Source organism: Scyliorhinus torazame, chromosome 11 (assembly GCF_047496885.1).
Source record: "Scyliorhinus torazame isolate Kashiwa2021f chromosome 11, sScyTor2.1, whole genome shotgun sequence".
Classification (NCBI taxonomy): Eukaryota; Metazoa; Chordata; class Chondrichthyes; order Carcharhiniformes; family Scyliorhinidae; genus Scyliorhinus; species Scyliorhinus torazame.
In genome coordinates this window covers 131,256,141-131,280,167 of record NC_092717.1, presented here as the reverse complement: position 1 = coordinate 131,280,167, position 24,027 = coordinate 131,256,141, and the positions used below count along the sequence as shown (strand labels likewise).

General features: G+C 51.0%; 1 protein-coding gene across 1 annotated transcript in view; it reads right to left on the bottom strand.

Moving 5' to 3' along the window:
• Positions 1-12,461: 12,461 nt before the first annotated feature.
• Positions 12,462-24,027, bottom strand: part of oprk1 (opioid receptor, kappa 1) — a 75,699-nt gene continuing 64,133 nt past the window's right edge. The window contains exon 4 of the mRNA XM_072467773.1: positions 12,462-14,893. Coding sequence (XP_072323874.1) covers positions 14,367-14,893 — 527 coding nt within the window. The 3' untranslated portion in view covers positions 12,462-14,366. The remainder of the gene's footprint in view (positions 14,894-24,027) is intronic.

Sequence of the window (24,027 nt, the reverse complement as noted above, 5' to 3'; positions counted from 1 at the left end):
CTGCAACATGCTCTGACCATGCCAAATAGCCTTCCTGTGAAAGTACAAAACTGCTGGAGCTGCTGAATGCAGCACTCACCTGAGCTGGTGCCTCATTACTGCCTTAATATAACTGCTGAGGCGTTGCCATCCTGTGGCCCCCATGCACTTTTCAGAAGATTGTAACAAGCCCGAAATACACCACAATTCCACGTTAATTGCCTTCACTCCCTTTTTATCGAAATTGGGCACTGTTCCATTTGACTGGTGTTTGCACTAGTTAAAATATGAACCTGGTATGATGACATCGGAACTCTCCAACATCAGAAAATGGCATTTTATGCTCCTCCTTCCCCATCCCCCTTACTTCCACCACCCCACCAACCTCCAAATCCACAGTTAACCGTGGCCATTGTTTCACACTTGGGTTCAGGTAGGAGAATTGTTTCATGAATACGTTCGGTGGATATGTCCACTTGCTGATAGTGCTTCTTCCCCTCCTCCTCCAACTGTTCTTTCAGATTGACCTGCTTTGTGTGCCCTCTGTTCATACTCCCAAATTACATTGTATTCCAAGGGGAATGCCTCGTGCATGTTCAGGAGTAAATTATTTGTGCATAAGTCTTGAAGCCACCATTCCAGGGGCGGGATTTTCCGCCGCCGGGATTCTCTGTTTTGCCGGCGCCCAGGGCTTCCTGACAACATGAGGCTGCCCCACAATGGGAAACCCCATTGACCAGCCAGCATAACGGAGAATCCCGCCGGCGGGTCGAGACAGAAATGTGGCGGGGCGGAGAATCCAGGTACATGTTTGGTGATACCTGTAATAAACTGTGCCCACGCGATTCCCAACCCGGAGAACCGGAGAATCACGGGGGCCCGGAGACTCTGATTTCCTCCCATTGGTGCGAGAGCTTGAACCTCGATCTGTCCGTCAGCGGGGAGTCGGAGCATAGCGGTCGGTTCGGCACCAGGCGCGAACCTCGATTTCGGCTGGACGCCTGATTCGCCATTGGATCACGATGCCGGCCTCACGGGGTAGCGAATACAGCCCTGGCCATCTTTTCCCGGCTGCACATTCAAGTTTTCTTTTCAATCATTATTTTTTAAAAAAATATATATTTTATTCAAGATTTTTGGCCAAACATAACAATACGTAGTGTTTCTTTTACACAACAATAAAGCCATATAAATAACAGTGGCCAGTTTTAAACAAATAAATAAGTAATATATAAACAAAAACAAAATTAAATGGCAACTGCCTTGTCCAAAATAAATACTCTCCAAAAATACAATCCAACAATCCAATATACAATTACATATAACAAATACCTATACATATACAATAACATCCCTGAGAGTCCGTCTGATTCCTCCCCCCCCCCCGCCCTCCCCCCCCCCTCCCCCCTGGGTTGCTGCTGTTGTCTACTTCTTTTCCATTCCCTCTATCTTTCTGTGAGGTAATCGACGAACGGTTGCCACCGCCTGGTGAACCCCTGAGCCGAACCCCTTAACACAAACTTAATCCGTTCTAACTTTATAAACCCTGCCATGTCGTTTATCCAGGTCTCCACACCCGGGGGTTTGGCTTCCTTCCACATTAACAATATCCTACGCCGGGCTACAAGGGACGCAAAGACCAACTCGTCAGCCTCTCTCGCCTCCTGCACTCCCGGCTCTTCTGCAACCCCAAATATAGCCAACCCCCAGCTTGGTTCGACCCGGAACCCCACCACCTTTGAAAGCACATTTGCCACCCCCACCCAGAACCCCTGTAGTGCCGGGCATGACCAGAACATGTGGGTGTGATTCGCTGGGCCTCTCGAGCATCTCGCACACCTATCCTCTACCCAAAAAAATTTACTAAGCCGTGCTCCAGTCATATGCGTCCTGTGTAGCACCTTAAATTGTATCAGGCTTAGCCTGGCACACAAGGACGATGAGTTTACCCTACGTAGGGCATCAGCCCACAGCCCCTCCTCAATCTCCTCCCCCAGTTCTTCTTCCCACTTCCCTTTCAGCTCATCTACCATGATCTCCCCCTCGTCCCTCATCTCCCTGTATATGTCCGTCACCTTACCGTCCCCCACCCATGTCTCTGAGATCACTCTATCCTGCACCTCCTGCGTCGGGAGCTGCAGGAATTCCCTCACCTGTTGCCTCGCAAAAGCCCTCAATTGCATGTACCGAAATGCATTCTCTTGGGGCAGCCCATATTTCTCCGTCAGCGCTCCCAGACTCGCAAACGTCCCATCTACAAATAGATCTCTTAGTTGTACTACCCCAGCTCTTTGCCATGCTCCAAATCCCCCATCCATTCTCTCCGGAACGAACCTATGATTGTTTCTTATCGGGGACTGCACCGAAGCTCCCGTCCTTCCCCTATGCCGTCTCCACTGCCCCCAAATTTTCAATGTAGCCACCACCACCGGGCTTGTGGTGTATTTCTTTGGTGAGAACGGCAACGGCGCCGTCACCATTGCTTGTAGGCTAGTCCCCCTGCAGGACGCCCTCTCCAATCTCTTCCACGCCGCTTCCTCCCCTTCTCCCATCCACTTACACACCATTGAAACATTGGCGGCCCAGTAGTACTCACTTAGGCTCGGTAGTGCCAGCCCCCTCCTGTCCCTACTACGCTGCAAGAATCCCCGCCTCACTCTCGGGGTCTTCCCAGCCCACACAAAACTCATAATGCTCTTCTCAATTCTTTTGAAAAAAGCCTTCGTGATCACCACCGGGAGGCACTGGAACACAAAAAGGAATCTCGGGAGGACCACCATTTTAATCGCCTGCACCCTACCTGCCAATGACAGGGACACCATGTCCCATCTCTTGAAATCCTCCTCCATCTGTTCCACCAACCGTGTTAAATTAAGCCTATGTAATGTACCCCAATTCTTGGCTATCTGGATCCCCAGGTACCGGAAGTCCCTTGTTACCTTCCTCAACGGTAAATCCTCTATCTCTCTGCTCTGCTCCCCCGGATGCACCACAAATAACTCACTTTTCCCCATGTTCAGTTTATACCCTGAAAAATCCCCAAACTCCCCAAGTATCCGCATTATCTCTGGCATCTCCTCCGCCGGGACCGCCACATATAGCAACAAATCATCCGCATACAGAGATACCCGGTGTTCTTCTCCCCCCTAAGCACTCCCCTCCACTTCTTGGAACTCCTCAGTGCTATGGCCAGGGGTTCAATCGCCAGTGCAAACAATAACGGGGACAGAGGACATCCCTGCCTCGTCCCTCTATGGAGCTGAAAATAGTCAGACCCCCGTCCATTCGTGACCACGCTCGCCATCGGGGCCCTATACAGCAACTGTACCCACCTGATATACCCGTCCCCAAAGCCAAATCTCCTCAACACCTCCCACAAATAATCCCACTCCACTCTATCAAATGCTTTCTCGGCATCCATCGCCACCACTATCTCCGCTTCCCCCTCTGGTGGGGGCATCATCATTACCCCTAGCAGCCTCCGTATATTTGTATTTAGTTGTCTCCCCTTCACAAACCCAGTTTGGTCCTCATGGACCACCCCCGGGACACAATCCTCTATCCTCATTGCCATTACCTTGGCCAGAATCTTAGCATCCACATTCAGGAGGGAAATGGGCCTGTATGACCCGCATTGCAGCATGTCTTTTTCCTTCTTTAGGAGGAGCGATATCGTTGCCTCTGACATAGTCAGGGGCAGCTGCCCCCTTTCCCTCGCCGCATTAAAGGTTCTCATCAGTAGCGGGGCCAGCAAGTCCAAATATTTCTTATAGAATTCAACTGGGAATCCGTCTGGTCCCGGGGCCTTCCTCTCCTGCATGCTCCCAATCCCTTTCACTACTTCTTCCGTCTCAATCTGTGCTCCCAGCCCCACTCTCTCCTGCTCCTCCACCTTAGGAAATTCCAGCTGATCCAGAAAGCACATCATTCTCTCCTTCCCGTCCGGGGGCTGAGCTTCATATAATCTTTCGTAAAATGCCTTGAACACTCCATTCGCTCTCTCCGCTCCCCGCTCCATCTCTCCCTCCTCATCTCTCACCCCCCCTATCTCCCTCGCTGCTCCCCTTTTCCTCAGTTGGTGGGCCAGCAACCTACTCGTCTTCTCCCCATATTCGTACTGTACACCCTGTGCCTTCCTCCATTGTGCCTCTGCATTACCCGTAGTCAACAAGTCAAATTCTACATGTAGCCTTTGCCTTTCCCTGTACAGTCCCTCCTCCGGTGCCTCCGCATATTGTCTGTCCACCCTCAGAAGTTCTTTCAACAACCGCTCCCTTTCCCTACCCTCCTACTTTCCTTTATGTGCCCTAATAGATATCAGCTCCCCTCTAATCACTGCCTTCAGCGCCTCCCAGACCACTCCCACCTGTACCTTCCCATTATCATTAAGTTCCAAGTACCTTTCAATACACCCCCTCACCCTTAAACACACCCCCTCATCTGCCAATAATCCCAAGTCCATTCTCCAGTATGGACGCTGTTGTTTTTCTTCCCCTATCTCCAGGTCCACCCAGTGTGGAGCATGATCCGAAATGGCTATAGCCGTGTACTCCGTCCCCGTCACCTTTGGGATCAGTGCCCTTCCCAAAACAAAAAAATCTATTCGTGAAAATACTTTGTGTACATCGGAGAAAAACGAAAACTCCTTACTCCTAGGTCTATTAAATCTCCAGGGATCTACTCCTCCCATCTGCTCCATAAAATCCTTAAGCACCCTAGCTGCAGCCGGCCTCCTTCCGGTCCTGGACCTCGATCTGTCCAGCCCTGGGTCCAGCACCGTATTAAAGTCTCCACCCATTACCAACTTCCCCACTTCTAGGTCCGGGATTCGTCCTAACATACGCCTCATAAAATTGGCATCATCCCAGTTCGGGGCATACATGTTCACTAATACCACCGCCTCCCCTTGTAGTTTGCCACTCACCATCAAGTATCTGCCCCCACTATCCGCCACTATAGTCTTTGCCTCAAACATTACCCGCTTCCCCACTAGTATGACCTCCCCCGTTTTTTGCGTCTAGCCCCGAATGAAACACCTGCCCCACCCATCCTTTGCGTAGTCTAACCTGATCTATCAGCTTCAGATGCGTCTCCTGAAGCATAACCACATCTGCCTTAAGTTTCTTTAGGTGTGCGAGTACCCCTGCCCTCTTAATCGGCCCGTTCAGATTCCACGTGAATAACCGGGTTGGGGGGCTCGTTACCCCCCCCCCCCATTGACGACTAGCCATTTCCTTTTTCAATCCAGCTCCTCACCCGGTTCCCACGTAGCTGTATCTCCCCCAGGCGGCGCCCCCCTGCCCCGACCCCCCTCCCATACCAGCTCTCCCTTCTCCCCAGCAGCAACCCAGTTAACCTCCCCCCCCACCCGCTAGATCCCAAACTAGCGTAATTGCACCCCCCATGTTGCTCCCAGAAGTCAGCAAACTCTGGCCGACCTCGGCTTCCCCCCGTGACCTCGGCTCACACTGTGCGAGGCCCCCTCCTTCCTACTTCCCTGTTCCAGCCGTGATTACCATAGCGCGGGAACAAAGCCCGCGCTTCCCTTTTGACCCCGCTCCCAATGGCCGGCGCCCTCAGCTCCTCATCCTCCCTCACCCCCTCCCCCACGACATGGGGAACAAAGAAAAGTTACAGGGTCGCAGGTTTAACAACTTGGGAAGTCATCTCTTCCCCCTTTTCCCCCCTTCATCCCACATATTCACCCCCCCACTTTGTCCCAAACGTTCTTTTTCTGGCCCGCTCACTCCAGCTTCTCCTCGACAATAAATGTCCACGTCTCATCTGCCGTTTCGAAGTAGTGGTGTTTCCCTAGATGAGTGACCCACAGTCTTGCCGGTTGCAGCATTCCGAATTTGACCTTCCTTTTATGCAACACCGCCTTGGCCCGATTCAAGCTTGCCCTCCTTCTCGCCACCTCCGCACTCCAATCTTGATATACGCGGATCACCGCGTTCTCCCACCTACTGCTCCGAGTTTTCTTTGCCCATCTGAGGACCATCTCTCTGTCCTTATATTGGAGAAATCTCACCACTATTGCTCGAGGAATTTCTCCAGCCCTCGGTCTTCGCGCCATAACCCGATAGGCTCCCTCCACCTCCAGCGGACCCGTCGGGGCCTCCGATCCCATTAACGAGTGCAGCATCTTGCTCACATATGCCCCAACGTCCGCCCCTTCTGCAGCTTCGGGAAGACCAAGAATCCTTAGGTTCTTCCTCCTCGCATTATTCTCCAGCACCTCCAGCCTTTCCACACATCTTTTGTGTTGTGCCTCGTGGATCTCCGTTTTCACCACCAGGCCCTGTATGTCGTCCTCATTCTCAGCAGCCTTTGCCTTCACGACCCGAAGCTCCTGTTCCTGGGTCTTTTGCTCCTCCTTTAGCCCCTCAATCGCTTGTAATATCGGGGCCAACAGCTCCTTCTTCATCTCCTTTTTGAGTTCATCTACTCAACGCCGCAGGAACTCCTGTTTGTCAGGGCCCCATATTAAACTGCCTCCTTCCGACGCCATCTTGCTTTGTGCCTGCCTTCCTGGCCGCTGCTCTAGAGGATCCACCGCAATCCGGCTACTTTCCTCTCTTTTTTCCATCCGTGTCCAGGGGGGATTCCCTTCTGGATTACTGCACAGTGTTATTTGCCGTTAAAATTGCCGTTGGGGCTCCTATTAAGGGCCCAAAAGTCCGTTCCACCGGGAGCTGCCGAAACGTGCGACTTAGCTGGTCATCGCCGCACCCGGAAGTCCTCAATCATTATTTTATGACCACTAGTTTGGTTATATTTGGACCATGGGCTGGATTCTCTGTCCTGGTGACGAAGTGTTACCGCTAGTGGAAATTTGTGATAAATCGCTCACAGTCGCTCGTAGAGCTGGGCAGGAGCAATTGATGTCATGTGAATGGACCAATGCAACCCGCCCAATTCCTGGCCCCACAGGCAGCTGATTCACTGGGGTCAGGATTCGCGATCAGAGCCTGACAACCTGGAGGAATTTTTAAGTGTTCCTCTCAGAATAGGCTGATGTGCCAGCCAAGTATTTGGATGCATGAAGCCCAGCACCAGGTTTCTTCGGAAATTGAATGCATACTGAACTTTGTTGTGGAGGGGAGGATGGGGTGGAAAGATGTCAAAGCCATGTATCAGAACGTACAAGGCTCGGGACACACAGTGCTGACCACGGCTGAGGCGCAGGACAGAAGAACCCAGTCACAGGCGGACATCTCCTGGGCACAGATGGATATTGCTGCGCCGCTCCAGAGCTTGGCCCATTCACAACGGGTCATGGCTGAGGATATCGAGAGCATTGGTCAGGTGCTGACGGACCATAGTCAGACACAGCGGGACATGTCGAGGCACTGAAGGGCCATAACCAGACACTGAGGGACATGGCTCACTCACTGAGGGGCATGACGCAGTCTAAGTGCTCCATGACTGAGGGCATTGAGACCATGGTTCAGACGAGGACGGGCCTCCAGGTCTGACCGCGGCAGGTAACAGTGAGGCCTCCAGAGCTTTGGCCTCCCATTCATCCAATGGAGTAGCCCGGGAGCCAGAGAGCACCCCAAGGGAGGAGGAAGCGATGGAGTTCATCCAAGCGCCTCCTGCAGGGTAGGCTGGATCCTCACATCTGACACTGGCACACCTCCTGGGCAGCGGCAGAACAGGCAGTCACATCATGTGACACCCGAACATCGGCCGGGCCCATCATTGTCCAGGCCCTCGAGAGAACCAATGCTAAAGGCATTACTGGGCAGAGGGCGAGACAAGCAGCAGGCTGCCTCCACTTCTGGTGTGCTATCTGGGGTAACACATAAAAGAAGGGCGTGAGAGATATTTATACTTAAGTTGGCACAGATGTAGTAGATAATGAGGGGATAGGGCAAAAGTGCTGTGAATACTCACAATTAAACACTTTTGCACCACTAGTTCGATCTGCCTCTAACATCTAACACGGGTGTGAAGGACGGGTTGGGTGTTGTGCAGCAGCTGGGTGGGCCGGGCGAGGAGGGGGCGGGGTGGGGGATGAGTGCACAGGGTGCCCAAGGCACAACAACAACCCACATGGTTACACCCTCACCGAGAGGTGGCAGGGCATGGAGGCAGCAGTGTGAGCCCGCCTTGCACGACAGCAACACCAATGAGTTAACCCCAACCGTTCACCATCTCCAGGAACCCCCCCTCCCCCCTGCAAAACCACTCCGACATATTTTGACCTGTGAAGGGATCGCCAACGCATATGAAGGGATCATTTGGCAAGACAGTGGTATGTTATCTTAAAGACTGGAGTCAGACTTTGTCAAACAATGAGGAGCACCAGAGCTCATTTCACAGTGAGTCGTCACCATCCTACATCCCTCGATCAAGATCCGCTGATACTGTCAACACAGGGCCAACACCTGTGGTGATGGTGGTATGTCCCTCGCAGGGGGAGGGGAAGCTGTGCTAGTGGGAAGGGGTGGAAGGACTAGGGGAGAGGGGAGGGTTTAGCGGCTGAGGGAAAGGTGGATTTTGTGTGGGGTTTGAAGTAGGGCGTTGGGGGGAAAAAGAGGTGGGACAGAATGGTGGAACTGCTGCTGGTCAAGCCTCCTAGTTCGTAAATCGAGAGGTTGTCCCATGTTGGCAGCGATAGATCGCACATTGACCGGCCTGCAAAGCCAGCTCAGGCTCCAAGCCCGGATCCTCATGGACACTATCCTCATCCTCCTCGTCAGATGAGGCCTGCTGTTCTTTCTCCTTCTTCAGCATGTCGCCCCATTGCTGCGTGATGTTATGAAGGATGCAGCAGGCCATCATGCTGCTCGAGATTCTCTGGGGGCTATATTGGATCACCCCACCAAAGCAATCCAGGCAGTGGAAGCGAATCTGTAGCACGCCAATGCACTGCTCGATGACACACTTAATTGCTGCTTGAACGTCATCAGAACAGTTCTCCACCTCGGTCTGGGCCTTCTGCAAAGGCATCATTAGCCATGACCTCAAAGGGTAAACCACGTCGCCCACTAGCCAACCCCTCACCCGAGGAGCGTCTCGAGGGTGCCAGGAACCAATGAATGTGCCAGGATGTATGCATCGTGCACACTGCATGGATATCGGGCACACTATGTACAGTTGGTGGTCACATGCCAACTGCAAGTTAATGGAGTGGGAGTCCTTCCTATTAATGAAGGGCACCCCCTGTTGAGCTCGTGCTAGGAGGACAACATGCATGCCACTGATCGACCCAGGACCTGGGGCATGCCAGCGATGGTGGCAAATCCTGCTGCCTGGACATTCCATTGGACCTGGTCCCGGTTGAAGGTCATGTTGCCCGATGCCCGAGCACATAGGGATTCCATGACAGAGTGGATGCACCTCTGCGCGTACGTTTGAGAGTTCCCACACAGGTCCTTGTTCGAGCCTTGAAATCAGCCAGAGGCATAAATGTCCAGGGCAACCATCACCTTGACGGCCACTGGGAGCAGTCATCCTCCTCCATACTTCGGCAGTGCAGCATCTGATACTGATGACATACGGTTGGCAGCATACACGTTCCGGCAGCTTCTCGAAGGACAGGTGCATGATGAGGCGCCTTCTTCGCACCTCCTCCTTGGCACATGTGCCTCACCGCTGGCCCCTGCTCTTCTGGGGCAGGATCCTCTTTTGCAGTGTCTTTTCTGTCCTGGCCATGGCACTCTAGTCGGTGTGCATCTGCAATGGCTGCAGTGGCCAGGTAGATAGTGAGCATAGCTGGATGTAATCTGAAATCCATGTCCTGCGGGGGGCGGCGGCGGGGGGGGGGGGGGTTGGTTGGGGGGCAGAGAATGTCACCAAGAAGAGGATTCCCTTGACCATCTAATACCATCAGGTTACATGTTCACCCTGAGTTGTACCCTCAATGGATTTGATTCTCATTTGGTCATTGTCTGTGCAGGTCTCACGTTCTCCCGTGTCTGCGTGGGTTTCCTCCGGGTGCTCTGGTTTCCTCCCACAAATCCTGAAAGATGTGCTTTTTAAGTGAATTGGACATTCTGAATTCTCCCTCAGTATACCGAACAGGCACCGGAGTGTGGCGACTAGGGGACTTTCACAGTAACTTCATTGCAATGTCAATGTAAGCCTAGTGGTGACAATGATAAGAGATTATTATAAAACAAGATTAGTATAAAACATGATGATGTAGTCCGCATTGCACCCCTGTCCCCATCAGTGACTGGACCCAGCCTATGATGTGTGGAGATTCTATGCTCACCACCCATCCCTGCCAACAGGGGTACTCGTGGCAACCGGTGTTAGCGATAGGCTCTGTGGCCCCTCTCCTGTTTCTCCCAGCCTGGTCTACCATGGATCTCCTCACTGGGTGATCCATATGCTATCCTGCCAGGAGGGAGGTAACTGGTTGTGTGGTGGAGATGTTCACATTCTGCAGCCATTCATCTCCTTGCTAAGAGCCTGGTGTGCGGGCACGTCCTACAAATGGGGGTGATCGGTGGATGTGTGTATCTGCTAGGACCTTGGCTGCGGTGTTATGTGGAGCCTGGGTTATACACACAAGTTGTGGCAGGGAGCTGGTCAGGTTTCCTGGCCAGGGGAAGGATGGATGGGACCAGGGGCGCGGTGGCCAGGCAGGGCTTGGAGACATCTCATTATACACTGGGGTGGGCTGGTTGACAAGTGTCACTGGGGTGAGGTATTTACTCTAGAGAGGGACTGTGTGCCAGGCAGGGTTCCTGCAGCAATGGTAAATGTGTCCTTTGTTTGGGGTGAGCTCTGCTAATCCCCTGCTTCCTCTGCTGTGGGGCTGCACTTCTAAAGGGTGCACTGAGCAGTGCCAACTTGTGGGCCAGTGACTGAGCTTGGTCACGCCCATCCCCTTGATGATACTGCTGGGGTATGGGGTTTCCAGAGGGGCGGGCTGGGTGGTTTCCACATGACCAGAAATCCTCAGAGCATTTGCAGGGTACTGTCAGCAGTCAGCAGCTTCAACAGCCAGAAGCCTGTCGGTTGCAACTAGGGGGTGGGTTTAAATAAGTTTATGCAGCAATGGAGGTGTTAGCCAGGGCACTCCGATCCCGAGGGGGCCACCCTGAAGCTTGAACTGTTATGAGGGCCCCTTCGCAACCAGCACGAGGTCTTGGTAACCACTGTTATCTTCTTCAATGGGGTTGTTCCACGACAGATCACCACAAATTTTTTAAAAATTTAACCACTACATCTCAGATTTTGATTAAAATTGCTGTACTGGATTATCTCACATGTCAAAGTCACTGGTGTGAAATACCTGCAAACTATGCCAATGCATTTGTAAATGCACCAGTTTTTGAATACATTGGATAATTTCAATTTATTTGTTGATTTAATGTTGTATGCAAATTGCCACGGCGCCAGTTTGAAATGCATTCTTCCGCTCACATTACTAAAACTGCCTTAAGTAGTTACATACAGACACTATTAGTCCTGTGGCCATCGAACTGAAAGCATAGCGAATGAATAAGAAGAGTTTGACACATTACTGTCTTGTTCCAATTGAGTGAGTGGAGTTGGCAAATTCACTGAGTAGATTAAAAAAACATTCTATTTGGTTTTGAGCAGTGTGAACCCTCAGTACTGTGATTGGCTGCAAAGAATTTGTATGAGAAATGTTCCAATTTAATTTCTTTCACCCATGTAAAGTTACTGAGAATGAGATTCCTTGGAGAGCTTGAAATACTGACTGTTCAGGAGTGTCTGGCTTTATGTGCCCTATCTGGTAAAGTAAACACTCTGCATGGCTCTCCCAACTCTCGTGCTGCTCCAAAATAAGTATTAAAATTCCAGGGAAAAGCTACAATTACTTAGAACTCTCATTTTTATTTAATGATTTCACAAATGTACTCCAAATCAGGACAACACAAATTGTTACATGGCTGTAAAAGTATCTGCAAACATTTACCTCCATCAAATAACAGTTTGTAACATCAGAGAAGAAGCAATCTCAGTTTTAAATGAAGCACATCCACAATTCTGAGCACTGCATAGAACAGCTAGAACACTTTCAGTCACACATTTACCTCTAGATTACTTTACTTCAATTAGGTGAGAAATATTTTAACATAGGAACACATGACAATATATTAATAGCAAAGAGAAAATACGTTAAAATGTTCTACTTTCTCCAAAATTCAGTCACCTCTGAAAACATATGGGGCTGGATTCTCCGATTTTGCGGCTATGTCTGGAGGAAGTGTCTGGTCTTACGACCAAAAGGTCGGCGGCTCCTCCACATCGATAGTCCGCCCGGTGGAGGGCTAGCAGCCGTCCCACAAAACCCCCTGGCTTTACCTGCAGGTACAAACGCAGAATGGCCGGGCCTGTGGCCATGCATGCCCATGGGAGTGGCCTGCGGCGGCTGCGCCGTACAACATGGCGCCGACAGCACGTGGACCCGGACTGCCAGATAATGCCCCCCTGTAACCCCTCTCCCCACCCCAGACCACCTCCCACCAGTCCCCCACCGAAGCTTTCCCTGCCAGCGGAATGGCTCCGCCCCCCCCCCAAACTGTGGCGGCCCTGGATACAGTCCTCAGCTGCCACGTCAGGTTCACAAATACTGAGAGGACATGTGTCCCACGAGTAGGGAAGTCAGCCAATCGGGGGCGAAGCATTGGGGGAGGGCCTCTGGTGACATCCTGAGGCCGCCCCATCAGCGTGCGGCGTACTCCTCGAGTATGGCATTTTTGAGGGGCGGAGCATCTGAAAAACAGCAGCTCCCCCAATTTTGCTGTAAAAACGGATTCTCCAGCGATCGCCGAACGTGATTTCAGCGTTGGCAATTGGAGAACCCCACCCAAGGAGTTAAAAACTAATGGAGACCCATATTACAGAGTGAGATATTTTACATAATGAACAGAAAGTTGCGATTACCTTTCTGGCACTTAAGTAAGTGACGTTCCTGGCCATGAGTGCACAGTTGTAAAATTGGATCTCGTAAGTCTTCTGTTATAAAGTTTAACCATTTCTGTCGCATGTTGTTTTACAAAATAAGGGCTTTTCATTTGTTTATCCAGGCTAGATTGCTTTTTCCAAAGCTCACTTTGTTACCTAAATCTCAGCTCTAGAACACAGTCATTGACATTCACACTATCTCCGAGCCATATGTTCATTAATGCACTGCTACACCCAAGTTGTGGCTGATGATCAAAGACTTTTGATCTTAAAACATAGAATGCATTTTCATTTTAACAAGCAAAAAATTCATGCTTATGGTGTGCAAATGTAGTTATTTTTCTAAGGTGACATTCCACATACTGCTTTTGGCATAATAGCATAATATATTCAATTTGTATTTGCTTTATATGCCGGAAATGCCCAATATGTTTTACATTTCAACATGAATAAATTGGTAACATCACATTATGTGACACATATATCTTTGTACATGACTGACTGTAGATAGAGTCACAGAGGTTTACAGCATGGAAACAGGCCCAACTTGTCCATGCCACCCAGTTTCACCACCCAGCTAGTCCCAATTGCTCACATTTGTCCCATATCCCTCTATACCCACCGTACCCATATAACTGTCTAAATGCTTTTTAAAAGACAAAATTGTTCCCACGTCTACGATTGCCTCTGGCAGCTCATTCCAGACACTCACCACCCTCTGTGTGAAAGAATTACCCCTCTGGATCCTTTTGTTTCTCTTCCCTCTCACTTTAAACCTTTGCCCTTGAGTTTTAGACTCCCCTACCTTTGGGAAAAGATGTTGACTATCTAACTTATCAATGCCCCTCATTATTTTATAGACCCCTATTAAGCCTCCTTCGCTCCAGGGGAAAAAAAAGTCCCAGTCTATCCAACCCCTCCTTATAATTCAAACCATCAAGTCCCAGTAGCATCCTCGTAAATCTTTTCTGTACTCTCTTTTAATTTGATTTAAGATTCTCACTTAAGATTTGAAATTGTTTTGCACCACAAAATATCAGCTGTCTGTTGCTAATATACAATGTGAGCATTTTTTAGAAAGAAATTGGCATCATATAAGCAAAGACTCTAAATGTATCCATTGCAACAGTCCCTGCCATATACCTGCCAAGCTAATTTGACATGCTCCAATACCCAATGAAATGGGAATGTAAGTGTAGCATTGTTTCAGAATCAATGCCACTTATCCAGCTTAGATGCTAAACATCTGCTATGTTGTGCCGAAGATAAGGATATTAACATGAGATACGTTTTCCCATGCATACTGATCATTTGATCTCTTATTGATGAGCACAGGCAGACCAAAGTACTGTATTTATTGTAATGCTAAACAGACCTAAATTTCTTGATCAGTAAAATAAGAATTAAACTGCAGAAGTAATTTGAGTCAGACCTGAATCCTGAAAGTCATCTCTCGTTTGTGGTGAGAAAGATGACATTTCCACTGCTAGTCATACTTGCCGGTTTGCATTCCCTACACTATTGCAAAACAATGTAGGATTGTGTATGGTATTCCTTACTCTGCTGCTGCTCTGTAATTCCAGCTTCAACCCTGTGGAACAGCAAAAATCTTTAAAGCACCTTTTAAAATTTTCATCCAGAAAAGCATAGAGTATGGGGTTAAGACTGCTGTTGGTATATCCAAGAGCCACTGAGAAATAATAGCAGGCAGACACTGCTGCCGTTTCCGGCACATTTACCAACGCTTTGACTAATACAAAAATGTGAATGGGAGTCCAACAAATGATGAAAACAGCTACTACAATGAGGACCATCCGTGTGATTCGACGTAAGTTTCTGTCTTTTTCTCTGGAACCAGACAGCAGTCTCACGCTCTTCAAACGCAAAATCATCAAGCTGTAGCACACAGAGATGATGAGAACTGGTACAATAAAGGCAAAGACAAAAACACAGATTTTCAGTACGGTATCCCAGTACCAGTAGGGATGGGGGAACTGCAATTCACATTCGATGATACCTGTTAAATAAGAAAAACATCAGCAGTTAGAATGATATGTACGGTCAAATCTATTGCAGCTAAACTGTGTTAACTGAGATTGACAAAAATTTAGATAAAAGCAAATTACTGCAGGTGTTGGAATCTGAAATAAAAACAGAAAATGTTGGACGATCTCAGCAGGTCTGACAGCATCTGTGGAGAGAGAACAGAACAAACATTTCAAGACTGGATGGCATTGACAAAGAGTCTGATGCTCGATCAATAACTCCAGAAGCGAGATTGAAGACAATTGAAGGCTTTATTACTCTAGATGTTACCCCCAGCAGCGCAGTACAGAAGGCAGTTGCTGGGGCGGCACGGGCTCTTATACCTCACCTTGCTGGGCAGAGCCAGCAGACAGGCTTAACCAATGAGAACAGAGTACCTTCTACACCAATGGTCTTCTGGCATTACAGAGTACCGTAATACCTCTATTACTGACTACCACATTCACCCCTGTTAAAAAAGAGTCCGGTGGGAGTGGTGGCTCCGGTGTGGGTGGTGGCCTCGCATTACAGAGTGGTAGAAGTTAAGGTTATGAAGGTACCTGGTATACCTCCGTACAGTGTTTCGCCTCTGTGGTGAACCACTGTATTAGGGGATGTAAGGTAGAACCTGCACTACGGTTCGCCGGTAGCTCCTGCCGGCTGGCTCCGCCCACTAAGAACTGTATAAATATGCATGACCTCCATTGCCCTGCCATTTCGCCAGCTGCAGCAGAAGGCCACGAATCTGACTGCAATAAAGCCACAGTTTGTACCCAATCTGCGTCTTTGTGCAATTGACTGCGCATTAATTTATTGCATTACCTGGCCGGTAAGAGATTCACTCTCTTCACTGACCAACGGTCGGTAGCCTTCATATTCGATAACACACAGCGGGGCAAGATCAAAAATGATAAAATCTTGCGGTGGAGAACCGAGCTCTCCACCTATAATTACGAGATTTTGTATCGCCCCGGTAAACTCAACGAGCCGCCAGACGCCCTCTCCCAAGGTACATGTGCCAGCGCACAAGTAGACCAACTCCGGGCCCTACACGACAGCCTTTGTCACCCGGGGGTCACTCGATTGTACCATCAGGTCAAAGCTCGCAAACTGCCCTACTGCCCTCTCGAGGAAGTAAGGACAGTCACCAGGGACTGCCAGGTCTGTGCGGAGTGCAAGCCGCACTTCTACCGGCCAGACCGTGTATGCCTGGTGAAGGCTTCTTGCCCCTTTGAACGCCTCAGCGTGTATTTCAAAGGGCCCCTCCCCTCCACCGACCGTAACACGTACATTCTTAGTGTGGTCGATGAGTACTCCAGATTCCCCTTCGCCATCCCATTCCCCCGATATGACGTCTGCCACCATCATCAAAGCCCTCAACACCATCTTCGCTCTGTTCGGTTTCCCCGCTTACATCCACAGTGACAGGGGATCCTCATTCATGAGCGATGAGCTGCGTCAGTTCCTGCTCAGCAGGAGTATGGCCTCCAGCAGGATGACCTGCTACAACCCCTGGGGAAACGGGCAAGTAGAACGGCAGAATGGGACGGTTTGGAGGGCCGTCCAGCTGGCCCTACGGTCCAGGAACCTCCCAGCCTCTCGCTGGCAGGAGGTCCTCTCTGACACTCTACACTGCATCCGGTCGCTATTGTGCACCGCCACTAATAACACACCCCATGAACGTGTTTTTACCTTCCCCAGGAAGTCCACATCCGGGGTGTCACTCCCGACTTGGCTCACAGCTCCACAGGCACGTCCTTCTCCACAGGCACGTCCGACTCCACAAGGAGGACCCTTTGGTGGACAGGGTTCACCTGCTCCACGCCAATCCTCAATATGCCTACGTTGAGTTCCCCGATAGCCGCCAAGCTACTGTCTCACTCAGGGGCCTGGCACCGTCAGGTTCCACCCCAATACACTCCCCCACCCATGCGCCCCCCCCCTCCCACCACCCCGCCAACACTGTCCCACTAGACCACCCCCCCCTGCTTTTCCGCACAAGAGGTCGAAGAGGATTTCGGCACGCTCCCGGAGTTCCCCGATGGCTGGCCAGCATCAGCACCCCCACCAACACCATCGGTGCCACCTCCACCACTGCAAGCGCCAACTTCGCCGCCACCGTTACGCCGCTCCCAACGAAGCACCAAAGCACCGGATCGGCTGAACCTTTGACGGACACCGGACCGTCAACATGGACTTTTTCTTTTGTTCTTCTTAACACTGTACATAATTGCACAATTTGTATATAGTTTCACATCACCCCCGCCGGACTCATTTTAACATGGGTGAATGTGGTGATCCACTGTATTAGGGGATGTAAGGTAGGACCTGCACTACAGGTTCACCGGTAGCCCCTGCCGGCTGGCTCCGCCCACTAAGAACTGTATAAATATGCATGACCTCCAGTGCCCTGCCATTTCGCCAGCTGCAGCAGGAGGCCACGCATCTGACTGCAATAAAGCCACAGTTGTACCCAATCTGCGTCTTTGTGCAATTGATTGCGCGTCAGCCTCGTTACATCGCAACTATTTACAAAATGTATTTACATTTCAGAATGAAGCAATTAGTCGATCGGGGCCCTGGCCGTCCCTGCGATCATCGTAGCTTTGGTGGTGATGCAGGCGGCAGCTCAGGCATCTGTGGCTCCGGGAGCGTGGCTTCGGCTTCTTCAGCAGCTTCATCACCCCTAGATGGGACCGGTGGGAGAACCGATCCACCTGGGAAGGGGCGGCTGTCGGGTGCACCGGTGGGAGGGAGGGTGGGACTGGTGGCGGGGGGGTGTGTGGGGATCCAGCGGGCGCCAGGTCCCGTAGGGAGACCGTATCCTGTCGGCCGTCGGGCTACGCCACGTAGGCGTACTGAGGGTTAGCGTGGAGGAGATGGACCCTCTCGACCAATGGGTCCGATTTGTGCGCCCGCGTGTGTTTGCGGAGCAGGATGGGTCCAGGAGCTGCCAGCCAGGTTGGGAGCGAGGTCCCAGAGGAGGACTTTCTAGGGAAGACAAGGAGACGTCTGTGAGGTGGTTGGTTGGTCATGGTACACAGCAGTAACCGGATGAAGTGGAGGGCATCCGGGAGGACCTCCTGCCAGCGGGAGACTGGGATATTCCTGGACCGTAGGGCCAGTAGTACGGTCTTCCAGACCGTTCCGTTCTCCCTCTCTACCAGTCCGTTTCCCCGGGGGTTGTAACTGGTCGTCCTGCTTGAGGCAATGCCCTTGCTGAGCAGGAATTGACGCACTTTGTCGCTCATAAAGGAGAACCCCCTATCGCTGTGTATGTAGGCGGGGAAACCAAACAGCGTAAAGATACTGTGGTGGGCTTTTATGACGGTGGCTGCAGTCATGTCGGGGCAGGGGATGGCGAATGGGAACCGGGAGTACTCGCCAATCACGTTCAGGAAGTACGTGTTGCGGTCGGTGGAGGGGAGGGGGCCTTTGAAATCCGTACTGAGGCGTTCAAAGGGACGGGAAGCCTTTATCAGCCGCGCATTCTCTGGCCTGTAGAAGTGTGGCTTGCACTCCGCGCAGATTTGGCAGTTCCTGGTGGCTGTCCTGACCTCCTCGATGGAGTAGGGCAGGTTGCGGGTCTTGATGAAATGGAAGAATCGAGTGACCCCCGGGTGGCAGAGGTCCTCGCGGAGGGCTCGGAGGTGGTCCACTTGTGCGTTGACACATGTGCCGTGGGATAGGGCATCAGGAGGCTCGTTCAGCTTCCCGGGACGATACAAGATCTCATAGTTGTAGGTGGAGAGTTCGATCTTGTCGTTTTTTATCTTGCCCCGCTGTGCATTATCGAACATGAAAGCAACCGACCGTTGGTCAGTGAGGAGAGTGAATCTCCTGCCGGCCAGGTAATGCCTCCAATGCCGCACAGCTTCTGCTATGGCCTGGGCCTCCTTTTTAACTGAGGAATGGCGGATTTCTGAAGCGTGGAGTGTGCGTGAGAAGAAGGCCATGGGTCTGCCCGCTTGGTTGAGGGTGGCCGCCAGAGCTACGTCGGACGCGTTGCTCTCGACCTGGAAGGGGAGGGACCCGTCGATGGCGTGCATCGTGGTCTTTGCAATGTCTGCTTTGATGCAGCTGAAGGCCTGGCGGGCCTCTGTCGACAGGGGAAAAACTGTGGATTGGATCAGCGGGCGGGCCTTGTCCGCATAGTTGGGGACCCACTGGGCATAATAAAAGAAAAACGCTAGGCAGCATTTCAGGGCCTTGGGGCAGTGAGGGAGGGGGAACTCCGTAAGGGGGCGCATGCATTCAGGGTCTGGGCCTATAACTCCATTATGCACTACGTAGCCGACGATGGCTAGGTGGTTGGTGCGGAACACGCATTTATCCTTGTTATATGTGAGGTTAAGGATTTTTGCATTATGGAGGAATTTTCGGAGATTGGTATCGTGGTCGTGCTGGTCGTGGCCGCAGATGGCGACATTATCAAGGTACGGGAATGTGGCCCACAAACTGTACCGGTCAACCATTCGGTCCATCTCTTGTTGGAAGACCGAGACTCCATTAGTGACACCGAAGGGAACCCTTATGTAGTGGTAGAGCCGCCCATCTGCTTCGAAAGCAGTGTATTTGTGGTCGCTAGAGCGGATGGGGAGCTGGTGGTAGGCGGACTTTAGATCCACCATGGAAAAGACCTTGTATTGCGCAATCCTGCTGACCAGGTCGGATATGCGGGAGAGAGGGTATGCGTCAAGCTGCGTATATCTGTTGATGGTCTGGCTATAGTCTATGACCATCCTATGTTTCTCCCTGGTCTTTACAACCACTACTTGAGCTCTCCAGGGGCTGTTGCTAGCCTCAATGACACCTTCCCTCAGTAATCGCTGTACCTCCGACCTAATAAAGGTCCGGTCCTGGGCACTGTACCGTCTGCTCCTGGTGGCGACGGGTTTGCAATCTGGGGTGAGGTTCCCAAACAGGGAAAGTGGATCGACCTTAAGGGTCGCGAGGCCGCAGACAGTGAGGGGGGGTATAGGGCCGTCGAATTTGAAAGTTAGGCTTTGGAGGTTGCACTGAAAATTTTACCCTAGGAGTGTGGCAGCGCAGAGGTGGGGAAGGACGTAGAGCCGGTAGTTTTTAAACACCCTTCCCTGGACCGTGAGGTTCACTACGCAAAACCCCTTGAATTCTACTGAATGAGACCCGGAGGGCAAGGAGATATTTTGGTTAACGGGGTGAACGGGGAGAGAACAGCGCCTTACCGTGTCGGGGTGTATGAAGCTCTCTGTGCTCCCAGCGTCGATCAGACAGGACGTTTCATGCCCATTGATGAGCACCGTCGGCGTTGCAGCCGAGAGTGTTCGGGGCCGAGACTGGTCCAGGGTCACCGAGGCTAGTCGTGGCAGCAGTTGGATATTCTCTTCGGGCGATGTGTGGTCATCCGAATTGGGGTCCTGAGAGTCCAGCCAAGATGGCGGCGCCCACTGGTCGCACATGGCTGGGGGTGTACAAGATGGCGACGCCCATCCATCGCAAGTGGTGTCCGAGAGACAAGATGGCAGTGACTGGAGGCCACACGTGGCCCTGGAGGAGGAAGATGGCGGTGCCCGCTGGCCGCACGGGGCCCGTGGAGAGGGTTGTAGTGGCAGTCTGTGTTCGCCTCCTGAGACCGCAGCGACCGTCCGGGCCTGGCATACCGACACAAAGTGGCCCTTTTTGCCGCATCCTTTACAGAAGGATGAGCGGGCTGGACAGCGCTGTCAGAGGTGCTTGGCTTGCCCGCAAAAATAGCAGCGGGGCCCCCAGGGGTTGCCAGGCCGTCTCACAGCACAAGCTTGTGGGGGGATGGGAGATGCATCGGGGTCGGCCGCGGGGGGGTTCCACGCTTCCCAGGGTGCTGTCGCGCGGTCGGGGACGTAAGCGCGGGCCTTTCGGGAGGCCACATCCAGGGAGCTGGCAAGGGCCCGTGCCTCCTTGAAGCCTAGTGTCTCTTTCTCCAGCAATCGCTGGCGGATTTGGGAGGACAGCATACCTGCAACGAAAGCGTCCCAGATCAAAAGTTCTGTGTGGTCGCTCGCCGAAACTTGCGGGAGCTGCAGTTTCTCCCCAACACCAGGAGCGCACGGTAGATCTCCTCCAGCGATTCCCCAGGGATTTGTCGCCTCGTCGCTAGTAGATGTCGGGCGTAGACCTGGTTTACAGGGCGAAAAAAATGTCCTTTCAGCAGATCCATTGCGGCCTCGAAGTCGTCTGCATCCTCGATGAGGGTGTAGATCTCTGGGCTCACCCTCGAGTGCAGAATTTGTAGTTTCTGGTCTTCCGTGGGTTTGTTTTCGGCTGTACCGAGATATCCATTGAAGCACGGCAACCAGTGCTTGAAGGTTGCCGCTGAGTTTGCCGTGTGAGGGCTGAGTTGCAGACACTCCGGCTTAATTCGGACCTCCATTCTTTAAAATCTAGTGTGATAAATTGATGCTCGATCAATAACTCCAGAAGCGAGATTGGAGACACCTGAAGGCTTTATTACACTAGATGTTTCCCCCAGCAGCACAGGTACAGAAGGCAGCTGCTGGGGCGACACGGGCTCTTATACCCCACCTTGCTGGGCAGAGCCAGCAGACAGGCTTAACCAATGAGAACAGAGTAACTTCTACACCAATGGTCTTCCGGCATTACAGAGTACCGTAATACCTCTAATACTGACTACCACAGAGTCATTATTCCCTTCCATAGATTGTTCCTGCATCATCGATGTGGCCTGCTTAAGACTTTTGGGTCCCCTTTAATCCGGCTCCACCACAGGAGCACTGCTGCTGTCTGCCGGACCCAACTGTGCCAAGATTGGGGTCATGGTTCCCTGGCTGCTCACGTTGTCGATATGTTTGCGTACTGTCTTGCCATACAAGAGCACCACATAAGAAACACCTGAACGTGGTCACAATTCAGCCTGGTAGCTATGCCTCCAACCCCCCACAAAATTTGGGAATATCAAGTCCAAACCGGTCCTAAGATGATGGCCCATAAGTAAATCCACTGGTGTAGCGCCCAGAGTGACATGGGGAATTTTGTTTAAGACAAAAGAAAGTTGGCCAACCTAAGGTGTGGTGGCCTGTTAGACTGCTTCTTCATAGCTGCCTTGAACATTTGCACAGCTCCCTCTGCTAACCAGTTTGAGGCAGGATGATAGGGTTCTGTTCTGACATGGCGAATGCCATTCATTCTGACAAAATGCTGAAAGTCACCACCAGTAAAGCCGTTGTCAGACGCTATTACTTTGGGGAGGGTATACGTAGCAAACACCCACTACAAGGCATCTACTGCGGCCACCAACATCTTCATTCCTATCTGTTGAACCTCGAACCATTTTTAATGGACATCAACCAAAATGGGGACCATCTTGCCTATGAAGGGACCAACGGAGTCCACATATACCCTTGTCCATGGCATTCCAGTCCACTCCAAAGGATGGAGGTTGGCGGTAGGGGGCAGTATCTGGTGTATCTGGCAAGGGTTGCCCTGGCACGCCATGTGTTCAATGTCCTTTTCTATGCCAGACCAGATGTGAATGGGCACTATGCAATTCTTGCAACAATGGATTTTGGCCTGGGGTGGTACTATCACTCGGGATCCCAGAATCTGGCAACTGAGTTTACCCTTAATTGGTCAGATTTATCGTGGTGGCACCCGGTTAAGATCATGCAATTTCTCTTTGGGCAGGATTGGGTCCCGTTGTGTCCCATTCTTTATTTGGCCGGATGAAACCAGCAGGGTTTTCAAAAATTTCAAAGCCAAGCCGATTTCTTGAGGCACTGGCAGAGGTGCCAGGTTCTTTAAAGTGGGAGCCGAATCAATGCATCAGCATTCAAAATCTGTCTACCTTGCCCATGTTAAAATGTAGACTGCCAGCAACAAGACCCACCATTTTACCTTGGCAGAGAGGATTGGTGGTATCAGCTGATCTTCATCAAAGAGCCCCAGCAGGGGCTTGTGGTCTGTTATGATTGTAAAACGTAGCCCGTGAACATACTGGTGAAATTTCTTGATGCCGTAGATTACTTCAAGGCCTTCCTTCTCAATGTGTGCATGTTCAGCATCAGAAAGCGTTCTTTAAGCAAAGTCAATTGGTCTCTTTGAGTCTTCCTCCTTATATTGAGTTGGATATGGTAATGCATTGCAGGTCAGAATGTTGTATTTTCTTGGGTCAAAATGAACCAGCAGGCTCAATGACTATAACATTTGCTTAACATCATGGAAGGCAAGTGGTTCCTTCCAATGCCAACTGATGTTTTCTCAGGAGCATGTGTAATGGCATCAGTGTCATTGCTAGGTTGGGAATAAAATGACCATAATAGTTTACCATCACTAAGAATTCTGCCACCTGCATAGATGCTGGGACTTCTCTTATGGTTCTCACTTTGTCTTCAAGTGAGTGCAGGTCTTTGAGTCCAATTTGAACCCTAAGTAAATGACCTCACTAGCTTGGAAAGTGCACTTCTTGCATTTCAGTCAATTTCCGTATTTTGGAATCTTCTCAACACCTCTTTGAAGCTTGCCAGTTGCTCCTTGTGTGATGTTCTTGTTATTAGCCCATCATCCAGGAAACCACAACCTTTGGGATGGCCTGGAGGAGATTCTCCATTGTGCACAGGAATACCGCATATGTCAAGGAAAAACTTCAGGAATTTTCTTCCAGTTCTAGCTGCAAGTAAGCAAGACTGATGTCTATTTTTGTGTAAGTGAGGCCCCTCGCTAACTTCACATAAAGGTCTTCAATTCGTGGAATTGTGTAATTATCTACTTGGGCTGCCTAATTGATTGTAAGCTTGTAGTCCCCGCGTATTCTAACCGAGTGGTCTAGCTTTATTACAGGGATGATGGGGCTGCTCATTCTGAAAACTGCACAGGTGTGATCATTCCTAGTTCTTCCATGCGTTTAAGCACAGGTTCTCCATTCTGGTACAAGGTGTAAGGGACCAGTGTTTCTCTGAAAAGCTTTAGGGTTGAGTCTGAGTTGACATAAATCTTGGCCTTTACTCCCTTTATTTGACCCAACTCATTCTGGAATACATCCTTGTATCTGCATAAGACTTCCTGATAGATATTGACTGAGATTTTAAAAAATTCCAACCAGTTCAACTTGATTTGGCACAACTAATCTCACCCCATGAGGCTTGGTCGATG